This window comes from Argiope bruennichi, chromosome 9, assembly GCF_947563725.1.
Source record: "Argiope bruennichi chromosome 9, qqArgBrue1.1, whole genome shotgun sequence".
Classification (NCBI taxonomy): Eukaryota; Metazoa; Arthropoda; class Arachnida; order Araneae; family Araneidae; genus Argiope; species Argiope bruennichi.
In genome coordinates, this window is record NC_079159.1 from 101,951,346 (window position 1) to 101,975,780 (window position 24,435).

The 24,435-nt window shown below is 31.9% G+C and overlaps 1 protein-coding gene across 1 annotated transcript in view; it reads right to left on the minus strand.

Annotated features, from left to right (window-relative positions):
* Nucleotides 1-1,033: 1,033 nt before the first annotated feature.
* LOC129983797 (dynein axonemal heavy chain 7-like) overlaps nucleotides 1,034-24,435 on the minus strand; it is a 135,663-nt gene continuing 112,261 nt past the window's right edge. Inside the window, exons 54-68 of the mRNA XM_056093431.1 lie at nucleotides 22,352-22,677; nucleotides 20,667-20,796; nucleotides 20,309-20,587; nucleotides 18,590-18,835; nucleotides 16,494-16,763; nucleotides 14,273-14,425; nucleotides 12,961-13,170; nucleotides 12,037-12,198; nucleotides 11,748-11,936; nucleotides 10,421-10,558; nucleotides 8,033-8,263; nucleotides 6,232-6,384; nucleotides 4,863-5,040; nucleotides 3,778-3,881; nucleotides 1,034-1,897 (exon numbers count right to left, since the gene is read on the minus strand). Coding sequence (XP_055949406.1) covers nucleotides 1,691-1,897; nucleotides 3,778-3,881; nucleotides 4,863-5,040; nucleotides 6,232-6,384; nucleotides 8,033-8,263; nucleotides 10,421-10,558; nucleotides 11,748-11,936; nucleotides 12,037-12,198; nucleotides 12,961-13,170; nucleotides 14,273-14,425; nucleotides 16,494-16,763; nucleotides 18,590-18,835; nucleotides 20,309-20,587; nucleotides 20,667-20,796; nucleotides 22,352-22,677 — 2,976 coding nt within the window. The 3' untranslated portion in view covers nucleotides 1,034-1,690. The remainder of the gene's footprint in view (nucleotides 1,898-3,777; nucleotides 3,882-4,862; nucleotides 5,041-6,231; nucleotides 6,385-8,032; nucleotides 8,264-10,420; nucleotides 10,559-11,747; nucleotides 11,937-12,036; nucleotides 12,199-12,960; nucleotides 13,171-14,272; nucleotides 14,426-16,493; nucleotides 16,764-18,589; nucleotides 18,836-20,308; nucleotides 20,588-20,666; nucleotides 20,797-22,351; nucleotides 22,678-24,435) is intronic.

Here is a 24,435-nt window from a genome sequence, read left to right on the forward strand (position 1 = left end):
TTTACTTTTGATGTGTTTGTTCTATGTAGTACTTTTGTATGTGATGTTTTATTCGAGCGGATATTAAGGAGAATGCATACACCACAAGAGAAAACACAGATTTTATGGTGGTTCATAGAAATGAAATCGATAGTGCAAGCACAGAGAAATTTCAGAAGAATTTACCAAAAAGATCCTCCATCCAAAAACAGCACCTTGCGGTGGAAAAAGAATTTTCTAGAAATCGGAATTATCGAAAATAAGAAACGTTCCAGACGTCCTTGCACAAGTGATTTTGATGTTGAGCGTGTCAGAGAGACATTTTTACACAATCCTAGAATATCTGTGAGATCAGCGGCAACAGAATTGGATATGCCAATTTCGACGGTGTACAAGGTTATTAAGAAAAAATTAAGACTGCATGCATACAAAGTTCAAATTGTTCAAGTTTTGGAACCGAACGATAGACCTAGGAGGATGGCCTTTGCAACAGATATGCTAAGGAGGATAGAAGATGCTGCTGATTTTCTGAAGAGCATAATGTTCTCTGATGAAGCATCCTTTCATGTTTCTGGCATTGTTAATCGCCATAATGTGCGCAAATGGCTCTGTGGATGCCGACATGCTTGTCGCTACCTGGCGTGAAATTGACTATCGACTTGATATTCTCCGTGCGGCGAAGGGGGCACACGTGGAAGTTCATTGACAAGGGTCATGAAACTTTTTGAGTCTATTTAACCATTTATGTTATTAATTTAAATCTATCTTTATTATTTTATGAGTTATTAAACATCAAAATGGGTCCAGGACTTTATAAACACCCTGTATTTTCAACAAGTTTACTTTTCAGAAGATTTAAAATATCTTAAAAGCAACTTAGCAAATATGATATAAAGAAAGGAGAAAGAGGAAAGAAGGCAGAAAGGAGAAAGAATACTTTCAAGACTTTTTATTTTTTGCTTCAACCACATAAAAATACATATTTTTCTTTATAAAAATGCATATAGTTTTAATACAAAGATAAATAAAAACATTTACAAATATAAGTTAGGAACATAAAATGAAAACTTTACACATATGAAAAGAAAAAGGAACATTTTTTCATTAATATAAAAAATATACTTTCAGAATAAAAATTTAAGGATACAGAAAAACATAAACTCAAATTGTAAAATAAAATATTTTAACTCAAACTTGCTTCGACTGAAAATCGAAGTGACTCACTTGCACATTTTAGGAACATTATTTTTTATATATCACAGTTATATTATCTTAACTATATCTCGGAGGGAAGTTGGTAAAAATTTCAATTTTGAAACAAATTAAATATATATTAAACACAATAATACCTCACATGAATTTTGAAATTTATTGTAATACAAATTTATATTTATTTTAAAATCTGCATTGGGTGGGAAAAGAAAGACAATTGCTAAACAACTATTCTTTTCTATAATTTCAAAACTATCTTTTCGGATTGAAGTGAACTCTTCATAATTATTATTAAGTGAATACCGAATAACTAGACTTATAATAACTGGACTTATAGAACATTAGCATTATTCTTATATTAACTTCCTATATTCATTCTATAATAATAATAAGTGTGCGTTTCATACCGATAGTGAAGTTATTTTCACAACAACTTTCTCGATCATTTCAACATTATCTAATGAACAAACACTAGAGTTTCAACGTGCATTATCTAAAGTTAGGCGTCTAGCTGACAGAGGAGAGCCACTCCTCGACAGACCCAGTGTTCTTGGGGTTTATCCGTCGGAAGCTTCATAGAGATGACGAAGTTGGTCGAATGTCCGGTGGTGGACAATGTCCCTCGTCGTTCGCTCGTCTTATACACCGGACAAAGGTAACTGTGCTTTTCAACCAAGTCCAACTTCTTAATGGGCTTTAACCAGACCTTCAAAGACATTTCTCGTGATTTTTTTTTTTTTAAATTGCTTAAATTTCAATAAACAAAAAACAAAAGAATAACACAGTTCCGAAAAAAAATGCTTTATTATACCTCACAAAAAAATTAGTAAAAAATGAATTAGATTACAGACTTTAAGAAAAATAATTATTAGTTTACTATTAACTGTTTTATTATATTTAATATATTTTATGATAAAGAAAAAACTGATAATATACAGTACACTCTCGAGTATCCGGTTCGCGACTATCGGCTTTTTATACTATCTGGCTTAGTATTCTTTATCGTAATTAAATGAGGAAGGAATGACGTTGCATTGGCAACATTGTCAAGGCACAGGAAGCGGACGTCTGCTATGATCCTCTTACGTGTCGTGTGCAAAATACAAGTTGTGACAGGCAAAGAGCAGCGTTGCTGCTCGCTGTTCATTGTTTCTTCAGTGTGTTGCCGCTGTTCCTGATTTTAACTGCACAGTACTCCTAAATTGTTCTTGGGGTATACTTAATGTTTTTTTTAAGTATACCACAATGAAGAGTATAGAATTTATGTTAAACGGCGAACAATTTATATCCTTAATTTACTTTTCCTCTACTAAATTCCAGAAACGTGCAGTGAAGTATATAAACTACCAGAACAGAGCATTCTATTTCAACTCGACACGTTATCGGCAACTGCTATGATTCACCGGCCGCGACCGCGTTCACAATCTACGTAGCTTGAGATAAATGAAGGGCATAGTACTCGATAAGAAGTGAGAAAATCCGTGTTATAACAGTGAGTTTTGGTATAAAAACTTTGTCTTCTAGAATTGGCGGGCAAAGAAATAAGTCTATAGAACTTTCGCTTATCCGACTTTTTTGTTATTCGGCCTGCCCTTCTGCCACATAAAGCCGGATACTCAGGAGTGTGCTGTATATTTTCATTTTTTGGAATTTTCTTCACCATTCTCTTGGTTTCCAGTTAGTACTTTTTAAAAATAATCTTGTCATTTAATATTACGTATTTTAGCAAATAGGTTTTTAAAGACTGTGCTGCGTGTTACAAAGCATTTATGAAAAACTTACACATTTCAATGAATGTGCATGTCTTTTCAAACATAGTTCATCGTTTGGATACATCTAATTGTTTTCTTCCTAATTTAGTTGTGTGTATACTTAACGTGTAACTAATGTGTGCTTAGTGTTGAGTAATTTCCTCAGTCTTCTTTGTTTTAAATTGCCATTTTCCATAGATCATTTCCTTTAAATATTTTTTGCCAGTTTTTTCGTTTTCTTCTGTTTTAAATGTACCTTTACAGCTCATATTGCATTTTGTTTATCTGAAAAATTTCCAAATACTGAAATCGAGTTAAATTGAAATCAACAAAATGAATAATGTGAAATATACTGTCAACACGAAGGATATTGATGCAAACATGGAAAATATCTGTGAAAAACAAAAGTGATAAAAACTGAAGTCCAGTAACTTAAATGCTTTCGACATATAAAAGCATTTTTCGATAAAATGAATTAAATCATTCATTTTGAGTACCATATCGATGAATTTCTTACAAAAAAAAAAAAAAAGAATATGGTTTTCTTTCCAAGGCAATCGAGTTTCTCTAGTTCAAAAGTATGTGCGCTATTCTTTCTTCATTTAACGTTTTTTCCCCTCATGATCAGAATGTTTAAATATTAACAGCACGTAAAGAATATAAATATAAAAATATTTCATTTCAACAAAACTGTAACAAGCAATGTACGATTTACAGTATTTGCTCAAGCAATCTATCAGGGTAGGGAGTCACAAAATGTCATCTTTTCTTTGGCATCCTTTAATTATACAGATTTTTCTAAAGCAAGGATTCAAAATTATCTGATAATACTTACTACGGGTAAATTGTCATAAAGTACTTTGGGCAGGGATTCCCCCAGCATCCATTTCTTGTGGTCCCACCGAGCACCATCAATGAATAAGCCACGCACAAGCACTCCTGCAAATATCACTTCATTAATCAAAAAAAAAAAAAATCATTTATCACTTTACCACAGCATTAAAAAAAATACTCTAGAAAATTGAACACTTTAAGGATCGCTCTGTACGCTTAAATGTTCAAAGAATTTTTTTTATAAGTTAATCACAAATAATTTTTAAAGATTTTTGTTAAATTTTGCATTAAGTAACAATATACAGTATTGTTTTCAGAAAAACTAGTAATTATTTTTAACAACCTTCATATTTCATGTTAAACTGTTAAGGAAATTATATTTTTTTAAATTTTGATTCTCCCAGCATGGACTTAAACTTACTGATTAAACTCTTGTAAAGAAGGAATGCAAAATACATTAATAATAGCATAAAGATGCGAGGAATATAAATTTCCTATTTATTTGTTTTTAATGAAAAAACAGATTTTTCTTGAGATTATTTTGAGTTGCAGTGGTATACAGTGAAGGAATGGATCATGAACTATCCCGTCTGGGTATAAAGTGAACAACGAGCATAGAACAAACACAAGAAAAAATGAAGCTTATATAACATTTATAAGACAGCATATTACTGCCATCTAGTGACACCATATAATGACAGATAAAAGTGACGAGATATTAAAAAAATAGTAGCGAACTTCAGAAAGAAACAAATGAAAACGATAATTAAAAAGAACAAAAGCGGGGCTTTTATACATTTACGAACAGTATTTTTTTTTTTTTTTAACGTTTGAATATAAAGCCTTTTGAAATGAGTGTAATGTAACTTATTTTTATTGCGTGGATATTTTAAAGTATTTTACTAATCTTTTATTTTAAAAAATTGCAATTTTATGGATTCTAAATGGAATAATGCGTTTAATGATCGTCCAGAAATGAAACAAGCAATTCATATTTTTGTTTTGAAAGAAAAAGAAATTAGATAATACAGGTTAACGAATAATTGTCTTTTGATCCAATTTTGAAATTTTCAAGTGATTGCTTACCATCATCTGGAGGATGTTCGTAGGGTTTATCTTCAAGAATTTCATAATCAAACACCAGTAGATCAATAGGTATGGTGTATTTCCTGGCGAAGTTTTGTTGACTTCCGGTAAGAAATGCTTGCGTGAAATAAAATCCTGAAATCCAAAATACGCTAGGCGGGCCGTTGTCATACCAATCCTAAACAAACAAACAAAATAAAGTAAAAATAGAATTACATATAAAATTAATATTCAGATATTTTAGGTGTTTAATACGAAGGCAAAACAAAAATTACAGAAAAGCAATAATTTTATAAACCACAAAATAAAAGCATTATATTACAAGGAATATATATATATATATATATATATATATATATGTGTGTGTGTGTGTGTGTGTGTGTGTGTGTGTGTGTGTGTGTGTGTGTGTGTGTGTGTGTGTGTGCGTAATGATATATCTTAATTTAATTTAAATCTTAATTTATTTCCAAATTTTAATCTTAATTTAGCCCATATTAAATTCATTCTAAAATGTTCTCTTATTTCCTGCTCCAATTCCCACTTTTTTATTTAATTAATTCAACATGCTCTCTATAAAACTGCTTATTTCAGCATTTCCTCATGCTCAAGGTGAAGGGAAAAAAATCCTTAAAGTTTACACACATTCGTTTAAAAACATCTAAATTTCCCTATCTTAAGACTACATGTGTCAAAGAAATATCTATCAAAATATTATTGTAAAAACCATTGAAGGGGAAATTTTGGTCTCTTTTACTCTGCTGCTCTTGTGTCGTCATGTATACTGACGTACACAAAGTTGATGATACACAAAGTTTAAGAAATTCAAAAATGACTTCTCTACACACACACACACACACACGCACGCACACACGCACACACACACACACACACACACACACACACACACACACACACACACACACACACACACACACATTATTTTATCAAAAGTATTATCGCTCTCTTAATGTCAACAAACATACAGTAAAAATATTTTCCATATTTTTAAAATATCACACCTTATTAGATATTCAAGATCATAGGTGTTCTTGGATACAAAAAGAATTAACGATTTCCTAATTTAATTAAAGAAAAAGAAAAATTCATTTAAGTTAGGCAAATTAATTAAATAATAATTATATTTAATAATTACCATAATAAAAGAAAACATTGTTAGCTACAGTATATAATACAGAAAACGTTGGGAAATATTTGAGTTCAATTATTTTCACCATTTCAAAGTCTATTAATCACATGCAAGCTGCAATCAAAGTGTTCGCTAACATCCTATTTTATTAATTAAATTTTTCTGCATTTAGTAAATATGTACAAAGAAAGAATGCAGTAAAAACTTAATAAAGTTATTCACCTGTAAAAATTTAAGTCGTTGTAAGAAATCGCTGATGTAACTGCCCAGCGGTTTCAAAGAAGGATAGGATTTGCTCATCCACATCGCAGGAATCTTGCCTTGCAAAATGCTGTTCACAACTTGCTCCAATTCGGCTGACATCACAACAAGGCCCTGTTCAAATATTCATAGAAATGGTTCAAGATAAGTTTGCCAGCTAATTCCTCATGTCCATAGTTTAAATTGAAACTGTTTACAAAAAAGTAATTTATTTCCGAAATAAATGACAAATTCAAGTTGTTTAATGAGTGTGTTGACAAACTTAATGTAAAAAATATTATAACTCTAAGCTAAAAACAAATGCAAACACTTTTTATAAGAACAATATAATTAAATCAGTTTAATAATGCATTAAAACACAAGACGGAAATTTATAGAAATAGCTGGAAAGTGGAAATGCATTTTGATCAGTTTTGTTTCTAATGGATTGGATTTGATGCACGACAATCGAAATACTCCATGTCACATTGCATTAGATTATTATATCAGATATCGTACAAGTCCTATCTTTAATCATACGATATTCGATTAGACATGTTTGATTCATAGTTATATAAGTAATTATTAATACACTAATTCGATTTACTTATACTGATTCAAAAGAATATTCAAAATAAAATGTAATTTCAGTTTATTCAAAGCATGCATATTAGAGTATGATTATGTACTTTTCACATTATATACAATAATTATTCATACATTGATTAAAATCTTTGTGTTTTACGAAGAATTCTTTTAGCACATTCGAATGAAAATCGTAAAGCTGTCAACGCCCCGTCAAACTCAACAGGGAACTAAATATTCAGTATATAAACATTAAAAACCACCTATATAAAATTCAACTAATTGTTTCTGGAAATGTGTTTGCAATATTATTGCATTAAACTTGTTTATTTTACAGCTTTAGTAGAAATAAAAGCAATTACAACAGATAAAAAAAAATTCCTCTCGGTAACCTGGATGGGAAAAGTAGATTCCTTTACATCTGAGTTATTATCTGGCAACATAAATTATGGATTTTTGAAACAGTTAAAATTAGGGCTTGAAAATCACTTTTCAAATTCTAAGATATTTCAGTTATCGAAAAACTTCAAATACAAAAGTTATTTCCCTTAATGAGGTGCTAATTTGGATAATTGTATATATTTTTCTATCTTCAATATTAAGGAAGTTATAGCTAAATGAAAATTTCACCACCGTCTCATTACCACTCCCTTTGAGCTGGATGGGCCATTTACGAACTTGTCCGAGATTTACATTCCTAATAACATATTCCAAGCCAGTTAAAATCCAAGCAAAATTACTCTACTTATCATGTTTACAAGATAACAAGAACAAAGTGTTAAGCGCATTATATATATAAACCTTTGAACAAAGGGGGATTTCGGATATTAAAGGCCATGATCGGTGAAGCTCTGAAGAAATTTCGTCGAAGTCTTGTCATGAGAACCATTGCAATAGGTGGTCTTTCTATTGGAATCTACCTAAAAGCGACTGGGTTGCTGAAAGTTGCATTTTGCTATTTATTAAAAGTTGACCATCCAGCAAAAATTTATACTACAGAAGTTTTAACGAGCTGGGGTATTCATTAAAAGACTACTTCCCATGAAACAAAACCGCTTAAAGTTATCAACAGACAATAGCATAATGAGTTACATTTCTTCACCATTACTAAGGATTCTTTTTTCTATGTTCCTTGTGGATTCAAGACAGGAAACCGTTACACTACTAAAGAATAATAGAAAAGTATCCCATGTCCTACTTTAATAGCTTTTCGTGTGTTTAAAAGTGAGGACCGGATAGTGGAAAGCAGTGCGTTGAAGCGTCCCATTTCTTGCACCAAGACGGTGTTCATGCTCTGCTCGTACATGGTGGGATACTTCTGACGAGCGAGAACGAGATCGAAATTCTTTGGCAGGCGATCCAAAATGTCTGCCGCGACGTTTTCGACCACATCTTCAGATGACTGACCATCTCCTCCGGAGACACGAGCCTGGATGAGATGAAACGTTATATAGTTTAGAGTTTTTATAATATCCATTATTTCCTATCTCTTAGAATCTGCTGAATTTCCCAAGAAAAAGTGACTTCGTATTTAACCAAAAGGCAAAGGTAGATTCTTTTCTTCCTTCCTTCCTTTCTTTTCTTTTTTTTTCTTTTTTTTCAAAAATATCAGGAAAAAAATTTCACACACACTTGCACCACTTTCACCACTAACTTTATAAGATTTGGAAATATGAAAATGTAAAAGAACGAAAGTGATGAGATGCGGCAAGGGATTAAAATTCTTTTTCCACTCATAATTTTTAAATAAAATCGAACAACATTTAGTATAAATGTTATTCGTTATGATAAGCCGATAATTTGCTTAATTTAAATTATCTTTCTATCTTCAATTGTAAGGGAATTATAAGGATGGAGACCATTATCACTACCCCTTTCTTTAGAAAGGATTACCATTTATGAACTCTACAACCACATTTCAATTTATCAAAGACTTTCGGTCCTACTAAAGCAGAAAAATTTAATTTTAATATAAATAAGTAAAATTAAAAAAAAAACATTTTAATTTATATCATGTAAAAAATTTAAATTCATTTTTTTCAAAGGAAAAACTTAATGAAAATTAATATCGAAGAAAATTAGACAGAGTGAATGAAAAACGCTGTTATGAATAATATTACGAATACTAGAAGATGTGTCCAGCGAAACGGACTGTTATTCGATAAAAAATATCTCGGATCTGATTGTCACAAATTTACTAGCAAAAGTTGTAGCAAGAAACATCGAGCGTAATGGCACAATGCTTAAGAAATATATATAAAAAATATCATTATTATCAGTACATTTAAATTGTAATATATAATAACATTAGAAATTTTGCTTTCTTTGAATGTGTTATATCCATAATGTTCAAGAATACTTAAATCAAAACTAGCTAATCACTAAAATTGGATTGAAATAAATAGTGATTCTCTAAAAGAAAAAAATCAACGCCTATTACAAAAAATGTTAAAAAAATTATCAATACTTCCAACTCTCCGTCTGAAGGGATATATATATATATATATATATATATAAGTAAAATAACCAAGTTAATAGGAAAAAAATCAAAATTAAACCAAATAAAAAAAGAATCCGGCCTGAAGACTTTTTCGAGAGTCACCCTCAGACAGGGATTAAAAAAAAAAGGGATTTTTTCTGTGAAGGAATGCAGACTAAACAGTCTAATAACGATTCCTCGTGACCCGAAAATCCCCTGAAATTAGTCCTAAAAGATATACCATTTTAACAGAAAGGAAAATACAAAACAATAAATTAGAAGAATACATCCACTAATAAGCAAAAATACATCAACAAAAATAACACAAAATAACCATATAATAACACTCAAACTAGTAATGATACATATATATAATAAAAATTTCAGACCTCAGATCATTAACTTTTGTGATTTATTCACATTTCAGTTAATTCACAAGCTAAAATAAATCAATCTAGTTAAACATTTAAAAAAAAATACTCCTCTCAGTAACTAGAAGATCAAACAGAAGTTGGGATTTCACTTCCGATAGTGGTGCAGACCAAATGCGCGAGGATATTTTTAACACCATCTAGAGTTATATACGGCTGTGGATAATTACATACATTGATTGAGTAATATCATTATAGTATTGCAGAACCGTATTAGGGAAGGTTATTAAGGTAAATACATAAATATTTATCACTCCAAAAATTAAAAGCAAAAATTATTAAGAAAAATATATAAAGTAAAATAAAGAAAAAATACGAAATGTAAAATATAAAGCTATAAAGAAATTAATATTTAGTTGTTTAGCTATTATTAACAAAGAGTTTACAATTTATTTAGGAATATAGGAACAGTTAGTGACAAATAATTTTGCTGAATATTTCTCTCCCTCTCTCTCTCTTTTTTTTTTTTTTTTTTTTTTTTTGTAAAATGTTTGCAAAATGTATACATGTACAAGACAAAAAATTTCAAGGGAGAGAAAATCAAAGAAAAGGTGTGTGTGTGGGGGGGGGTAAACATTTAAAGACTTTCAAGTAATAACTCAAGAAAATTAGCTTTCATTTCACAGGTGTTTTTTTTTCAGTGGAATGTATTTATAAAACTGAGGAAGAAACATACCTGAGTCAAAAGAATACTATTAAAAAGTAGATTCGTTTCCGACTGATCTTTGGTGATTTCAGCGTTTGAGTGCATTCCGAAAACATCTGGTTTCGCGATGAGAGGCAGCGCGTTGGTGTAATCGATGTAAGACTGGTACTGGAAAAGAAACAGAAAATACATTGAAAATTAGAAGCATAACCTAACCCATTTTATCTTGCTCTTTTTTTATAAGGATTCCAAATAAACAATTGCTCAAATATAACTTTGACTTCGTGTTATACAGTTAACCAGCTCTGACTATACAAATCCTCTAAAACTCTTCGGAATAATCTTATTTTGGTTTTATAATTTTTGAGCTCATAATATTAGTAATTATCCTCTGTAGTACAGGGAATAGTTCAGATTAAAACAGATCAAAGTTATGTTTCGGTCTTAAATCTACAATCTACAGGGTGGTTATCACCAAAGAGAAAAACTTACGGGAGTGATAGAGGGCACAGAAACGATGCGGAATCACATAGTGTAGCAGATCAGAAACGACTTTTTCGTGTCGTATAGGACGCAGCACAGGATATAGCTTAAACAGAATACTTCGCTTCAATGCTTGGATCAGCATTATTAATAATCACTTAAGACTTTAACTACCCCTCATCTGGGCACACAAGCACAGTTTCATTTTTCTACAGAAAGTCTGTTTGGAATTTTCTGAAGAAGACTATGTTTCTAAGTCACTACGTCATTCATTATGACTCGAGCATGATGAAGCTCCTGTTCATTTCAACAATGAAGTTCTTTAGGCCAAAGCGTTATATTTGGACAGCATTAGAATCGGTTTGATTATCTAATTCATACATCGGATCTATAATGTGTTGACTTCTTCAGACAGCAAAAATAATGACAGCCTCTCGAATTAGTTGAAAATCTAATTTCTCACATCTCTTTGGTTAAGGAGAGGTCCAAAATATAATAGGAATACAGTTAACAACTTCATTAAAAACATCATTAATCAATTAATTCATAAAACAAATAATTAAATGCTTCATTAAGATATTAGCAAAGTATTAAAGATTTCATTCCGTGCTGATATCATGCTTGTTTAAGGGCTTACGATTGACATTGCGAACACTTTTTATAGCATTTTTTCCCTCTATCTTTTGCTAATACAAACTTTCTAATAAAAATATTTAGTTATAATTACTTCTTGCCTTCATCTTTGCCTTAATACAGTTAGTTTTGAGATGCTATTTAAATCCGATTATTTGCTGTCTCCCTTGCATCGGTATCCTGTATAATATTATGTCATTAATAACAGACGAACTCATGAAGAATAGATAAAATCACTTACAGTTCCATCCGGTGGAGCAAAATATATCCCCTCAGTGTCGAAACAATAATCATCATCCTCGACTGTTTCAATACAGTAAAATTTTTTCAGAATAGTCACAAGCGTACGTCGATCCCAATCATCAGTCACCCTGCCACCATAATTACATTCTCCGGTCAAGTACCTCAAGGCGTCGAATGGAATGTCGTCCTGAAAAAGCATTTTACATTTTGAGTACACATACGTTGCAAAAAAAAAAAAAAGAAAAAAAAAGAAAAAAAAAGCATTGTTCAAATCTCCAATTTCTTACCGGATATTGGTTTAGAAACATGGACAGTTGCCGAGCACTGATGCGCAAATCAGTCTCGTTGAATTCGTACGGAATGTTCCAGCCTAAAGGTCCAAAATTTCTTCTTTCTTGGATCAAAGCATGGAAAAAAGTCAGTGAATAAAGTAACTTTTTGAAAACAACCTGGCAACGAAAAGTAAAAAAAAGAGTCTCAAATTTGAGTCATGGAATAGAAAACAATACACAACAAAACAGCATAGAATATTCAAAAGAAGGTTACACTACCCTTAAATTAAAAGCTTGGATAATTTTTTAAGACTCATTCCTAAGTCGATAGAAATTCAGTACATAAAATAATACTGTTATAATATTTAATATAATTAAGTACCATTGACAGCAATAACTGTTAGAAAAAACAAAAATAGTTATAGTTAATAATTTAAAGATGCGATTAACCATTGCCGATCGTAATTTGGCAGAAACTCGATTTTTCGTCTATTCATTATTTGTACTGTTTTAATATTGTTTGACGAGCTCTAAAAGTTTCCAGGAAACGAACGCGGTTCTCTGTACAGCGTAGGCCGTTTTGAAACAGCAAAAAGAGAGCATCCAAGCGGGTACAACATTGAGAGTTCTGGTAAAACCTTTCTGGAAAAGAAACATTCTCTCGGAACCAAAACGTACAAACTGAAAAAAAAAAAAGAAACGTTGAGTCATAAGAAAGTTATTGGAAGTCGTTTAATTGATTGATTAAATTTTTCTTCGCCTACTGCACTTAACTCTATTGTTTGAGTGGTTATCAATTATGGATATGAAATCATGTCGTAGAATACGGCCGCAGAAACATTTTCAATGCTTATTTGTTTAATGAAACGTCTTTATCATTTGTAAAAAACAATGTCGTCGATATCCGACATCACTTATTATGTGCAATATAATTCTTACCGGCTGTGTGCAACCCTCGAAAAAGTCCGATTCACACAAGGGGTCACTCAGATAGGAGCGGACAATGTTGGCTTTCAGTCCTTTGGGTGGCTCATTGGTCATCTTTACGCCGTTCTGCAGAACCATCACAGGAAAGTGCTCGGCCGGATAAGAGGTCAGCCACAGACGGAAGTCAGAGTGAGTATTTTCCACACTCAGTTCTTCGCACACCTTCAATGATATTCGTAAGACGAATTAACTACAATTTTAAAGCATCGTACAACACGAATACAGATATTTCAAAAATAAAGGTGTTAAAATAAACAACAGATTCTAAATCAGTTTTCGAAAGAATTTGAAATAACTAATATAAAAAGATTCAAGCAAAATGGTTTCTTAGCAAATTGACACACATTATTAAAGCATGTCTTCTAATTATTCGGCGCAAAGTGCACATTATATGAATAAGATATATATTTATTTATTTTTGCAAGAATAAAAGACTAAAGTTTCATATCTTAAACTGAGTCAGAAAAAATAAGAGTTAGATTCGAGTAGAATACAAAAGTCGATGCAAATTACTTAAAGTATCCTGGAGAAACCTATTTTCAAAATATGACAAGTATTTTTTTTGGTGCCATAATTATGCGATAAATTATTTAAAGCATGCTTAAAAATCTTTGATCACGAAATATGACTACTTAATAAACGCCTGGACCTGGAAATGTTAATAAAAGTAGAATCTGTCTAAACATAAAAGAAATGAAATGAAATTTTGAAAGTACTGAAAGAAAAGAAACACCAAATCGTGGAAATTAAATATTAATCGCAACATTCATATTACTTGGTTTTCAAATAACTCAGTTAACTTCTTTTTTATTTAATTAAATTACAAAACTAAGGTTTCTTATTTTAGACTCACGCAAAAATAACAAAAATAAAAGAGTTAGATTCGAGCAGTGTAAAAAAATGTTCAACATGCTCGAATGTTTAATGTTTAACATCCTTGAAATGGCTTCATTGCTATTTTTGTTATATATATTTATAAAAATACAAAGATGGCTTTCTGATTAACAAGGAGTATTACATTTTTTTGAAGAGAAGTTAACAGAGGTCAGTAGTAAACAAGTAGATTTTAAAGATTGCATTCAATAATTCGATATAAACATCTCTTTAAAAAGGTCAAATATTTTTTTTTTAATTATTAAATTCCTAAAATTTTTTATTCTATTTTTTTTCAATGATTAAATTATTCTCAATACAGACGATTCTAGAATTAAAAGAGAAAAAAAACAGATTTCATCATTTAAAAATATATTAAGACTAGCAATACCTTTTCTAATGTAGGCATCCAGGATTTTGCAAGATGACAGTTTTGTAAAACTACCCATGCACCCAGTTTTCTTGCATCTTCAATTAATTTCATGGCAATGGGACCCTGCCCTTGTCCTAGTGATAAAGAATTTAAGCGGTAGCCACCAAATCCCTAAAAATAAAAATTTAGAAGCCAATTTTAGAGTCATCTACACTAAAAAAGCAAATCATCTACATTCCAAAACACTGATAAGACAATATTCACATTTCATATAAAATTCAAAAACAGGGTAATCTCATTTATTTGAACACCTCAAAATTATATGGTCAGATTCAAAAACGCAACTTATCACTTTTAAAAGCTTATTATTATTTTCAAACAGGGTATGTTATTGTTATTGTATAGGGTATGTTTTTTAATAACATGTATATTCATGTTATTTTCAAAAAACACGATTTATTCACATAAAAAGTTTAATCTTAAGAACTTGAAATTATTTCATTATCACTTCCTATATCTTTCGGTGACAGAATACTTAACATAGTTCAAAATTTGAATCAAGTGGTGTCCTGTAGTAATTGCGATGACTTTCTCAGAAAATTCTTCCATATGCTTTAACAAAAGTAAATAAAAATAGTTAAGAAAATCTAACAAATTTTCTTATCAATTTAAATCCTGCTGTAATGCACGTCCTTTTTTTTCAGCAAAAAGCGCGAAGAGACAGAAAATTGTCATGGCACTTGTGACAAGTATTATAGTGAAAGCTTATAAGCCAGTTAACAGCTACGCTACACAGGCAATTGCTTTTGTATTGTGGTCTTGTTACTCGACTGCGAATCACAAGGTATCAGGATATATCTTTGCACATACCAATCCGCCACATTGATGACCTCGGACGATGAGCCTTCGACCTACGTACAGTTGTTGTGGCGCCATCTATCCACAGCAACCGAAAGTCGTCAGACTCACTTGACGCAGCAACACTAAATCGTCAGACACACTTTCGCAACAGCAACCACTCACTCACACACGCTCGCCATAACGCTTGGCGCTACTGAAATGGGGACAGACATTACACTCAACAGCTAATAAATTACCACTCATTAGCCATATCGTTCGTCTCACCTGCGACTCACTGGAGGGAGAGTCTGTAGTGAAAGCTTATAAGCCAGTTAACAGCTACGCTACACGGGGCAATTGATTTTGTATTGGAGTCATGTTACACGGCAGCGAAAAACAAAGTCCCAGGTTCTTTCCTCGCGCATCACAATCCGCCACAGTATCAAGTAACAATATTATCTGGCTCCATTGAAATTATTAAACAGAGTTATTTCTTTCTTAGAAACTTTGTATTATGTATCGTATTTATACCAGCGGTAATGGTCTCCCCAAAACGTTCTCGTATACTCTTTAATAAAGGTGTTATTCCAGAGAACGCCTTACATGACATTGGCGTATATTAGTTATGTAATATTAATTCTTTGGCGTGAATTTAGCATTTTTACAGAATCTATGGTACCATTATTGGCGATTAATCCCGAAAGTAATTAAAAGAGCAGAAAACCAAATTGATATTTTAGACGCATGTTTCCGAACCAATCGAAATCAAAATTTGACACAAAACTGCGTTAGTAGCCACAATATCCCATACCAAATTTGATATATTGAAGCCATTATGCTTTTGAGTTATCGAGTTTTCATATTTCTGAAGGCCGATAGGCAATCGGCCCATTGTTAGATTTGGCTCAAAATTTGATGATAAGTGTTTACAATTTAAATGTTAAATCTGTGTATCGAGTTTTATCCCTCTGGTTCTCTACATTTTGTAGTGATTGTATTAACTTATATTCGAACAACCGGGCAGACAAATTTCTTCTGAACAGATTTTGCTTAAAAATTCATAGAAATTTACAAATTTTGTGTAAAAATTGCGTACCAAATCTCGTCTTTCTAGCTCAAAACATTTCTTATCTTTGTCACAGACCGACAGAAGGGCGGGCATTTTCCAAAAATGAGCGTGTGTGTGTGTGTGTGTTAACTCAGGAATGCCTAAAATATAGAGATTCGTCGAAATCTCGAGTTAGAATTTTTTAATGATTGCAATACTTTCGCCATTCTACGTATACCAGAAAGTAAAAATAATTTTATAACTGACTGTGCAAACATAGATATGTTACAAAACAAAATGTATATATTTGTTAAACATCTATGGCCGAGATAAAAATCATTCGATACTTACTTGATCATCAGCAAATTTGAGCAAAGCTGCCGTGGGATCGGCACCCGGTGACAGCACGAAAATAAGAGGAGAAAAGCAATAACTGTCCATGAATGCCTTTCCCAGGTCGAATGGGGGCGGCTCGATGAACGTTTGGCCGAGATTGTCCGTCACGAACTTCTGCACAGCAGGAATCATTTTGTCAAACCGAATGCACCTCAGTACCAGAAGCTTCTGAAAATCAGAGAGCTTCTCGTTCCACTCGCCAGGAATGCGTTCCTCGTGAGGATTCTAAAGAAAAGAGAGGAAGAAACAGGTTAATGACACTACATTGCAGTGGTAGATGTATCGGCTGTTTTCGAGAAACGGAATTGCTGGTCAAAAAGAGATAAAAGTTATGAAAAACGATATGAAATAAGGGAATCGAATCATTTGTTTTGCTAAGTAGTTTCTTAAAATGCATTCGCAATTTTATTTAATTTTAGGATAATTCATTTTTAGAAGTTATTACTCTCTTTTAGAAGTTATTATTCTCTGCTTGTAAGCTTATTATACTAATTGCAAAACTGTATTACGTATCTTCGCCTTAAGGATAATTTGCCTTTAATTTAGTTATCCTTGAAAAATTTATTTAAAGAAGAATGAGCACAGAAACAGAAGAAAAATGCAATACGAAACGGTGACGAAAGAAAAATGTAAAATTAGATCTTCTACTACATCCTCCCTCCCCTTTTCCTTTCGAAATTGAATAAAGAAAAAATTGAGCACACTAAATAATATTTATAGGCTATTAAATTGTAAAAATTGCAAGTGTTTATTTTAGGAAAAGACTGCTATTCCTAGCTGTGAGACAATTTTAATACCTGAAACTAAGTTACAGAAATATATAAGATCATAATTAAAAAGAAAGACTATTCCTAATACTACTAAAACCTTTCAGTTTCTTTCTTTCAAATTAAATCGTTATCTTCAGAAAAATATGCTTTAAAGATAAGGATGGGAAAGTTCCTTCCTATATGTATGATTTAAGATGAGAAAGCAACAAGGAGCCTCACAAACTATTTATTACTTATTTTCTTGGCCAATATCATATTTAATTGCATATTTGGAAACTCCTGAGACGAAATCCCTAAAAAAAAAAGATCCCTCCAGGGAGCACAATTTCATCTCTTGTCAATTGTAATCCCTGAAAAATTTTGTCAGATTGTCAGTATCTTTTTACAGATATCAAATTTTAATATCTTAGAATTTTCCTTACCAGGGTATTATCACTCATAAAGCAATATTTTTAAAGTTATATAATAAAAGAGTACTATTCGCACATATTATAAAAATCTGAGAATTACTCATATTTCCCAAATTAGAATCTGCCCAAAATGTCTTGCATCCAAATTATTTTCCGAAATATATTTATAAAGAAAGAATATAGAATATTTATAAATTACCAATGAATCTTAATCCCCGTGTGGGAAATTTCCAAATATTGAAATGACGATATTAAACATAACGTAACCCAGTTCATAAAATTTATAGGTTTTTTAGGGTGTGCTAACATGATGTTATTGCTAAACAGTCGGCTGAGCCTACAAAAATATATGAACAACAAATACATATCTTTAGGACGTCTAAGCCATCGACGCATTGGATCTCTTGCCAGTAGGACGATGCATAGATTAATTAGAGATCAACTCTGATTTATTTCAAATAAAATGAAAATCTTGATTTCGCCAGTCGCGTTTTCAACTGATTTAATCTGACTTTTTAGAGCACGGCGATAAGAAAATAGCCAAAATATAAATAAAATAAGCAAATTAAACAAAATAATTATAGGAAGCAAAAGATAAAAATTGCATTTTTTCCCCTCTGATTGCAGCAGTTTTGTTATTGCAGAAGTTGTTATTAAAATACAACAATTTATTTTTGCTTAAATTCGCTACAAAAAAAGTTACTTTTTAATACATCCTACAATGAAAGGACTTTTGTAGATAAATAGCCATATCAAAGAATCATGAATATGATCCATATACAGTAAATATTCATATGAAAGAGTTAGTGAATGATCATTCTTACCAAAGTCACAATTCTCATTTAACTGACCAGAGCAGAAATGCACTTACAGCACTATCAAAAAGCACCCGATATCCTTTCTCTTCTGCTTCGACAGACTCTCGCAATCCATTGAAAGGCTTCAGCTCATTGAGACGGCAGAATTCGTCCCATGACTTCGCAGGGAGCCAGCTGAACGGATTTTCGTAGGGGTTTTCCAAACCAATGCCACCCGTAAGAAGAAATCTCCATTCCTCTTCCTCCACTTTTCCCTCAGCTTTCAGAATGTTAATGCATAACAGGAAGGAGAAGAGCAACTACAACGAGAGTCACATTTAAATTTAATGCAACCGATAGTAAAAAAAAAAGGGGGGGGGGAACTCTTAGGTGCTTTGTTTAAAAAAATCTAATTTTCATCAGTCTTTCATTAATAAATATTTCAACTGTTTCTCTTCAATTTACGAAATTGTATTTTTTTTTTTTAATTTATTGATTATGTGAGAACATGGTGTTGATTTCTTCGGGGGCTTTTGAAGCCTAAAAATAAGGTACGCACAAATTAAAGGGCATGGGTCGTAAGAAGTTATCGCCCGAATCAGCACGGAACAGCGAGGGGAGATATCGAAAGGTATATATATTATTATTATATAATTTTTTTTTAAATTTTCCTTTTCAATTTTTCTATCTGACAAAGCAAGTTTTGGAGCTCGAAAGATTTTGAGATGGGGAAAATCAAATCTGGCCTTAAGAAAAAGTTTTGGGAACTCGAATAATTTTGAGTTTAAAAAAAAAAAAAAAACATAGTTTTTCTAAATATCGAGGCATGCGTAATCTGATAGTCACGTGGTTGTTTCAAAGCGGTTTAAACTGTTTTTTTCATGGAAAAAAATTCTGGCCTCGAGAAAAAAAATTTTAGAACTCTTGATTTTTGAGTTGATCAAAAACCATCACTTTTTTAAATGTTGATAATTGCGAAATATGAGTCACGTGAGAACATTTTGTTGCTTTTCTATCAGATTGCTACCACGTAACTTAAAAAAGTAATGTCCTCACATGATATTCTTGAAATTTGCTGTCGCAATTTTTTTTAAGACAGAAAAATGTACGCAGATTATGGTCTGAAGTCGAGGAATTCTGGATTTAATATATTTCGCCTGCAACGAGACGGTGGCTGTGAAACAAGTAATAATGGATTTTATCATGTATTTATTTTGATTAGCTAGGAAAGGCCAACCCAGTTGCATTTAATAATACCATTTTATTTATCCATTATTTTTTTTTATTAATATCGTTTTTTATTTCTCTGACTTATTCTCCGCTTTGTCTATTCTCCTGTTCAACAACAAACGCATCCGAGTAGGTGAAAGTCACCCGCTTTCTTATACCAAACAAATTTAAACAATTGCACCAAAGATTCGTTTGCTTATATAGAGCTGGTACCATGTTAGAATTGACGTACAATAAATCAATTACTTTCAATTTGATCACAACTCAAGCTATAAGCGGTTTGTGCAGTCTAAATTAAGATTGAATACCTATATATAAACTCCAGTATAATTTTCGTTCCTCTCGATTTCTACAAATCTGTCACCTAATCAAATGTACGTCACTCCTATGCTTTACTTCAGATAACATAGCATCGTTTAATCATGAAAGTACTAAAAGAAATAGTTTCCTAACTAGTAGACGTTTCATAGGTATTTCGTAAAAAATATAAAAATGCCAATAAAAAGCATAGAAAGCTTTACAGATATTCATTTACGCAAGAGAGTAATTTTTTTTCTACACACCTTATCTTTTTCAAATAAACTTCGACACACATTTATATAGAGGGATTCCATAAAATAATCTTTGAGAATCTCCAATCTTTCAGTAAGATTATCGGAAACCTCCGAGTTGTCAATCGATCCGATGTATAAGTTGATGAACCACGGCAATGAGTACTGATACATGGGATCAATGCTGGCCAAGTCAGCAATGGTGAAAAACAGAATAGAAGAATGGGTGGCGATGGGTTTGTAACCAAGACGAGTTTGGTCAATCTGAGCCTCCGTTTCTTCAGCAAATATCTGGAAAAAAATAATAAAATTAGTGTTGTTTTCTTTAAGTGACAGCTTTCACAGTGAAAAATTTGTGAGAGATTCTTACTTGCTTTTCTTGAATTTCATTCGATAACTCTTTACTGGAAGATATAACTTTTACAGCAGTTTCATCTTCTAGTATGTTTGTTCCAGATGTAAGCAACTCTAATATTTTGTCTTCGATAGCTTTTAGTTGTCTGGATATAAAATAAAGAACAAAAAATATGTTGGGATAAAAGTAAAATGCAATATTATTTCTTAATACGCTTCGAAATGTTAATGTGTCCAAATCTCAAAAAGGCCCATGAATATTTAGAACAGGAAAAATAATTAGTCCCAATTAAATATATTTGTATATAAATCTATAAGGGTTGCTGAAATATTATCCCTTTTTATATGGCTTAATTCAGTGGAAATGGGGTGACTGGTTGTAATTAAAAAAAAGGGGGTTGTCCAAATGAAAAGTGGTCAAGATGAACGAAAAGAATACTTTTATTTGAAATCAAAAGAAATTGCCATGGGAGTTGTAATACAGGTCCCATCGTTTGGTCTATGCCTTTGCTGTAGAAAGATGGTGGTTGTTTCTTGAGGAACTGCGTCACAGTTTCTTTCATTTCGCCATCCGAATAGAAATGAGTCCCCTGTGATGCTCTTTTAAGTGGTCCAAAGATGCAGATGATAAATTCAGACTGTACGGCGCGTATTCCAACACTTTCCAGAGGATTTTTTTTAAAGATCGTCTGGGTTTCACGGGAGAGGTGTGGACAGACATTGTCGTGGTGAAGAATCATTTGTTGTGTGAGAAGGATTTACTTTTGATTGCTTTCCGTATTTTTGTCAGAGAACTGCAGCATTGTGTTGAATTGATAGTGTTCTCTTGGGGCAAGAAATCAATCAGGAGTGGTTCTACCGCAATCAATGAATCAAAAATCGTACTACCGCGCGATATACCGATCTGGACGTATCCATGCATAGCACCATGCGTGAACATTACTTTCGACAGGTTTCTTCTAATACGATCAGCTTTCACTGTTGAACGCCGAATGTGGGGCACACTTCCTACCAAGCTTTATATCCCGTGGTGTTGCTATAACTGTATTCATTCTGACGCAAACACTAGTATACACTTTTCATTTGGGCAACCCTCATAATATACAGAAAAATAAGCGGCATATTTCAACAGAACTTAGTTTTTAAACACCAGTAATTAGTATGCATTTTATGAATAAAACTTATTTAAAAGGAATCTTGTTTGATTTTTTTAGAGCATTCAACAATGATTCAACCCCTAATATCTTTGTAATTACCGGCGTCCTGGCATAGGGTTAACGCATCTTCCCCGTGATTTGGGGGTCCCGGGTTCGAATCCTGGTTCGGGCATGATTGTTCTTCATCTGTGTTGTATTTGTGAGGTGTGTGAATGTGCCCCCCTATAAAAAGGGGTTGTGTAAGCAAATGTGTGTGTGTCATCTTCATATGAGCTAGAAGTCAGACTTCTGCCCTCGGGTGCTCAGGGGTTTTTACCCTCAGAAGCTACTGCACCCCCTTTCCGTTGTAACGCGGACAAGACTTCATCATCATCATCATATCTACGTAATTGCTATTATGTTGCACAACAGATAATAATACTTTCCGAGCTTATTTGTCAGAAAAGAGTAACGATTCAGTTTATTCTTACAAATAAAACAATAATAGCTGATCCCTGTGCACAGTATTTCATCAATCAATCGAATCTGAAGTATCTGAAACCACCTTTTATTTTCGGCCCCTTGTAGAAGAAGGCTGTTCTTCTGCTCCTCCAATTCCGGTTTCTCCCTGGCCACAACGATGCCGAGCAGTTGGTCCTCCAGTCCGGCAGGAGTGATCATGAAGTTGACGAGAGTCACCTTAACTGAAGTCTCCGGCAAATAATGAGGGTTCCGTAGTTTAGTCGTGATGTAAAAGCGGAATTCCGAAGAGTACTCAATGGTCGAATCACCCAGTTTTATGCAAATCATGCCTCCTTGGCGGAAAGTTTGTTTCAAGAGTAAAGGTTCTAACACTGGATCCAGTTCTTCACCGACGTTTTCTAAAAGAACCTAAATGTATTCAAACAATAATTATGAACATTTATTTCAATTTATCTTCAAATGATTGAATCAGAAGCTTCGCGAAATATATACCTTAATTAAAAGAAGAGCTCTAGATTAGAAATGATTTTTAGCTTAATAGCATCCACTTTTGTGTGTAAGTATAAAAAGTATAGATAAAGATTACAAAAAGACGAAGACAAATTTTACAGTTAATTAAATAATTTTACTTTAGACCTCATAATTTTCAAGTTCTAGTATCACTACAGAGAATGGTGCCATAAAGCAGCCTGCGAAATTTATATTTAAAATTGAAAACAATACATTTTATGAATAAGCCTACAAAGTTATGTCTGAAATGTTTTGTAATTGTGAACGAACGCCCAGCCTTATGAAGAATGGTTAAGATTTGTCATTTTTCATTAAGAGACACTAAAGTTTTTGTCACATATCGGTATTCGAAGAACTATCAAAATATTCCTGCTATCCGTTCAAAGCGTGATTTTCTTTTTTTTTTTTTTTGGGGGGGGGGGGGTATGGGGGCTAACAATACTTCATAGTTATGATTGTTAATTTGGCAATTATGTTACCATAAACTCCAGCCTGACTGACAAATTTTCGAAGAGGAATTCTGAAAAAGATTCCTATTCTAATGATCGTAACTATAAATTGTCAGTTAAGTTAAAATGATTCTTCAAAAAGGAAGCAAAGGGTTAAAGTGGAATCTCGTGTCTTTTGTAACTGATGTGATATGGTCCTTAAAGAGCGGTACACCAATCCCATCAGTGATTCAAATTAAACTCCTTTAAATTCATCTTAATATTAAACATTAAATTTACTAAATACAATGAATTTGAATACAAAGATTATGACGCATAATCTCCCCAAAAAAGTACTCGAAAGCTGTTTTGAAATTTATCTATGCATAATAAGATTGTAGTTTCCTTTCGCCGTAAATACGTCATTATTCATTACAATATATATATATATATATATATATATATATATATATATATATATATATATATATATATATATATATATATATATATATATATATATATATATATATATATATATATATATATATATATATATATATGTAAGTAGCCATCTTTATATTCAAAGTTACACTAATTCATTTTTTTCTTCAAATTACGACTTCCAATTTTGAACAAATATCCGAATTCTAGACATTTTATAACACTATTGATTTTGAGTTAACTGTTTATGAGTTATAAACAGTTGAAATTTGAAATTCCTAATGTTAAATTAAAGCAACCCGTTTATTTTTTAAAGTAAATTTCAAGATTTCATTAATTATTGATAATAATTCTTATTTTATACTTAATTACTTAATTAAAAAAACAAAATTTGTGCATTTTTAAAATTATGAAATATATTTTTAAATTTTATTTCATTTTTTAATTCATTAGTTAAACCTTTTTAAATACCAAACACAAAACACTAATAGAAGGAACAAAACTTTAAACATCACTGTTACAAATTTTATTCATTTCCATCAAGTAGTTTTTATGGTATATAGCGATTCAAAAGCTTTCGAAGCAGCATGACTTTCGCTTTCTTTTAGAACACCTCAATTTAAAGGAATTTTGAATCAAGAATTAAAAAATAAGCGATAAAATGCAACGGAAAACAAAACATATCATTCAATATAGCTTTAGCTTTTTTTTTTCTTTGTAAAATAAACACAAAGATGAGGGGAAAGTTTCAAGACATTTTAAGTGAAGTTGCGTTAGAAACACA